The sequence below is a fragment of the Aphanomyces astaci genome (assembly GCF_000520075.1).
Source record: "Aphanomyces astaci strain APO3 unplaced genomic scaffold supercont1.31, whole genome shotgun sequence".
Lineage (NCBI taxonomy): Eukaryota > Oomycota > Saprolegniomycetes > Saprolegniales > Verrucalvaceae > Aphanomyces > Aphanomyces astaci.
The window spans coordinates 166,751-168,168 of NW_009798294.1; the positions used below are offsets into that span (position 1 = coordinate 166,751).

At 51.4% G+C, this 1,418-nt stretch overlaps 1 protein-coding gene and 1 non-coding gene across 2 annotated transcripts; one reads left to right on the forward strand and one right to left on the reverse strand.

Moving 5' to 3' along the window:
• The first annotated feature begins 366 nt into the window (after positions 1-366).
• Positions 367-437, forward strand: H257_10948. Its single transcript has one exon. It is a non-coding gene; the product is annotated as a tRNA-Gly (tRNA).
• Positions 438-542: 105 nt separating this feature from the next.
• H257_10949 (hypothetical protein) lies at positions 543-1,377 on the reverse strand (the record flags this gene model as incomplete). Its single annotated transcript, XM_009837710.1, has 2 exons — positions 543-991; positions 1,230-1,377. 2 exons carry the CDS (start codon positions 1,375-1,377, stop codon positions 543-545), a joined length of 597 nt encoding a protein of 198 aa, XP_009836012.1.
• Between the last annotated feature and the right edge of the window lie 41 nt (positions 1,378-1,418).

Genomic DNA, 1,418 nt, shown 5'->3' on the forward strand with positions numbered 1-1,418 from the left:
TGTCGATGGTGTCGACCCCAAGCTGCATCAACTCGTCTGCGTCCTGCGTTACACTGCGGTGGAAGCCGGGGATCACTAGTGCCTTGGGAAGTTTCGAAGAACGCGATGTAGCAGGAGGGCGCCGTGGCGTCGCCATAGCTTGACCAGCCATGGTCGTCAATGGAACTCGGAGGAAGGATTTATCGACACGCGAGAAACCCACAATTCCGTTCACGTCCGCTGTGATTGGCCGAACGGTATACTGCTTGGCTCACCATGGTCTGAATTGCACACCACATTATTATTGCAGCTCAAATTTCACACCAAAGGTTAGGGTCGAATAATCGACCCTTCTATTATATCACGGCAGAAATATATGCATATAGAGCGCCGTTGGTTTAGTGGTAAAATATCCGCCTCCCACGCGGATGCCCCGGGTTCGATTCCCGGACGGCGCATACTTTTTATATCTTTTTTAAGAGCAAAAAGACAGTGCAATTCACTGTACAGAACCAAATCACTGTACAGTTGTACAGTAGCTTCTTGAGGTTGTTTATTCTGGGCTATGTATAGGCTGCGACAGCTTGCTTAAACCAGCCCCTCGCATTGGCAGCGATGGGGGCAATCAACGTTCTCGCGTTTAAGGCGTTCGCAGCAATCGTGTCAGCCTCCTCTTTCAACACATCGCCTTGAACCCACTTGATGAAATACCCCATCGACTTCAACGACCGTGGTAGTCCTCTTTCGTCCAAAATGGTCAACCCCTGATGGAGGCGCGCCTCGGAAACATACTCGTCCACGAACGCCTGGATCGACTGGACGACATCCGGATGGGTTGCGGCTGCCTTTGTCTTGCCATTTCCAATTGTGGGGCCAGGGTTGGCATGCAATTCGCCCTTCACTTTGAACTTTAGGTTGGTGTAGCCAGCGGTGACACAGTTCCACACGATACCTTCCCCGACCCCCGTCACACCAAAGCACTTTGCCGCTGGACATTCGGCTTCCACGAGCGCTGTAACGACGTCACTCCAGTGGCGTCATAGGGTTATCGACCAATCAGAACAGACGTCACTGTTGACGTCAGTTTACGACCAAGCTCGATTGGCGTGCGGCGTGCTCGGCCATGGACACCAGAAGTTTGCAGAGCGCACGTATATATAGCATTAGATATAGTATAGTCACAGTAGTCATGCATGTAGATGTAGATAACGCCAATCAATCAGTTTTACAATTTCCTCTGCGTTATCAACTCCCTACAAGCGCCGTGAGCCGCTCCAATTCCGGTTGCGACGATTCGGGCAAGTTGAAGTCAATGTCGATTGTCCAGCCGCCAAACGTGTGAATGTGATAAATGCGCGCCGGTTCGTTTTCAACTACAATGCGGGGCAGCGCCGTCATGTTCACCCATTTGTGGTCCACAGACGCTGCAAACACCACAA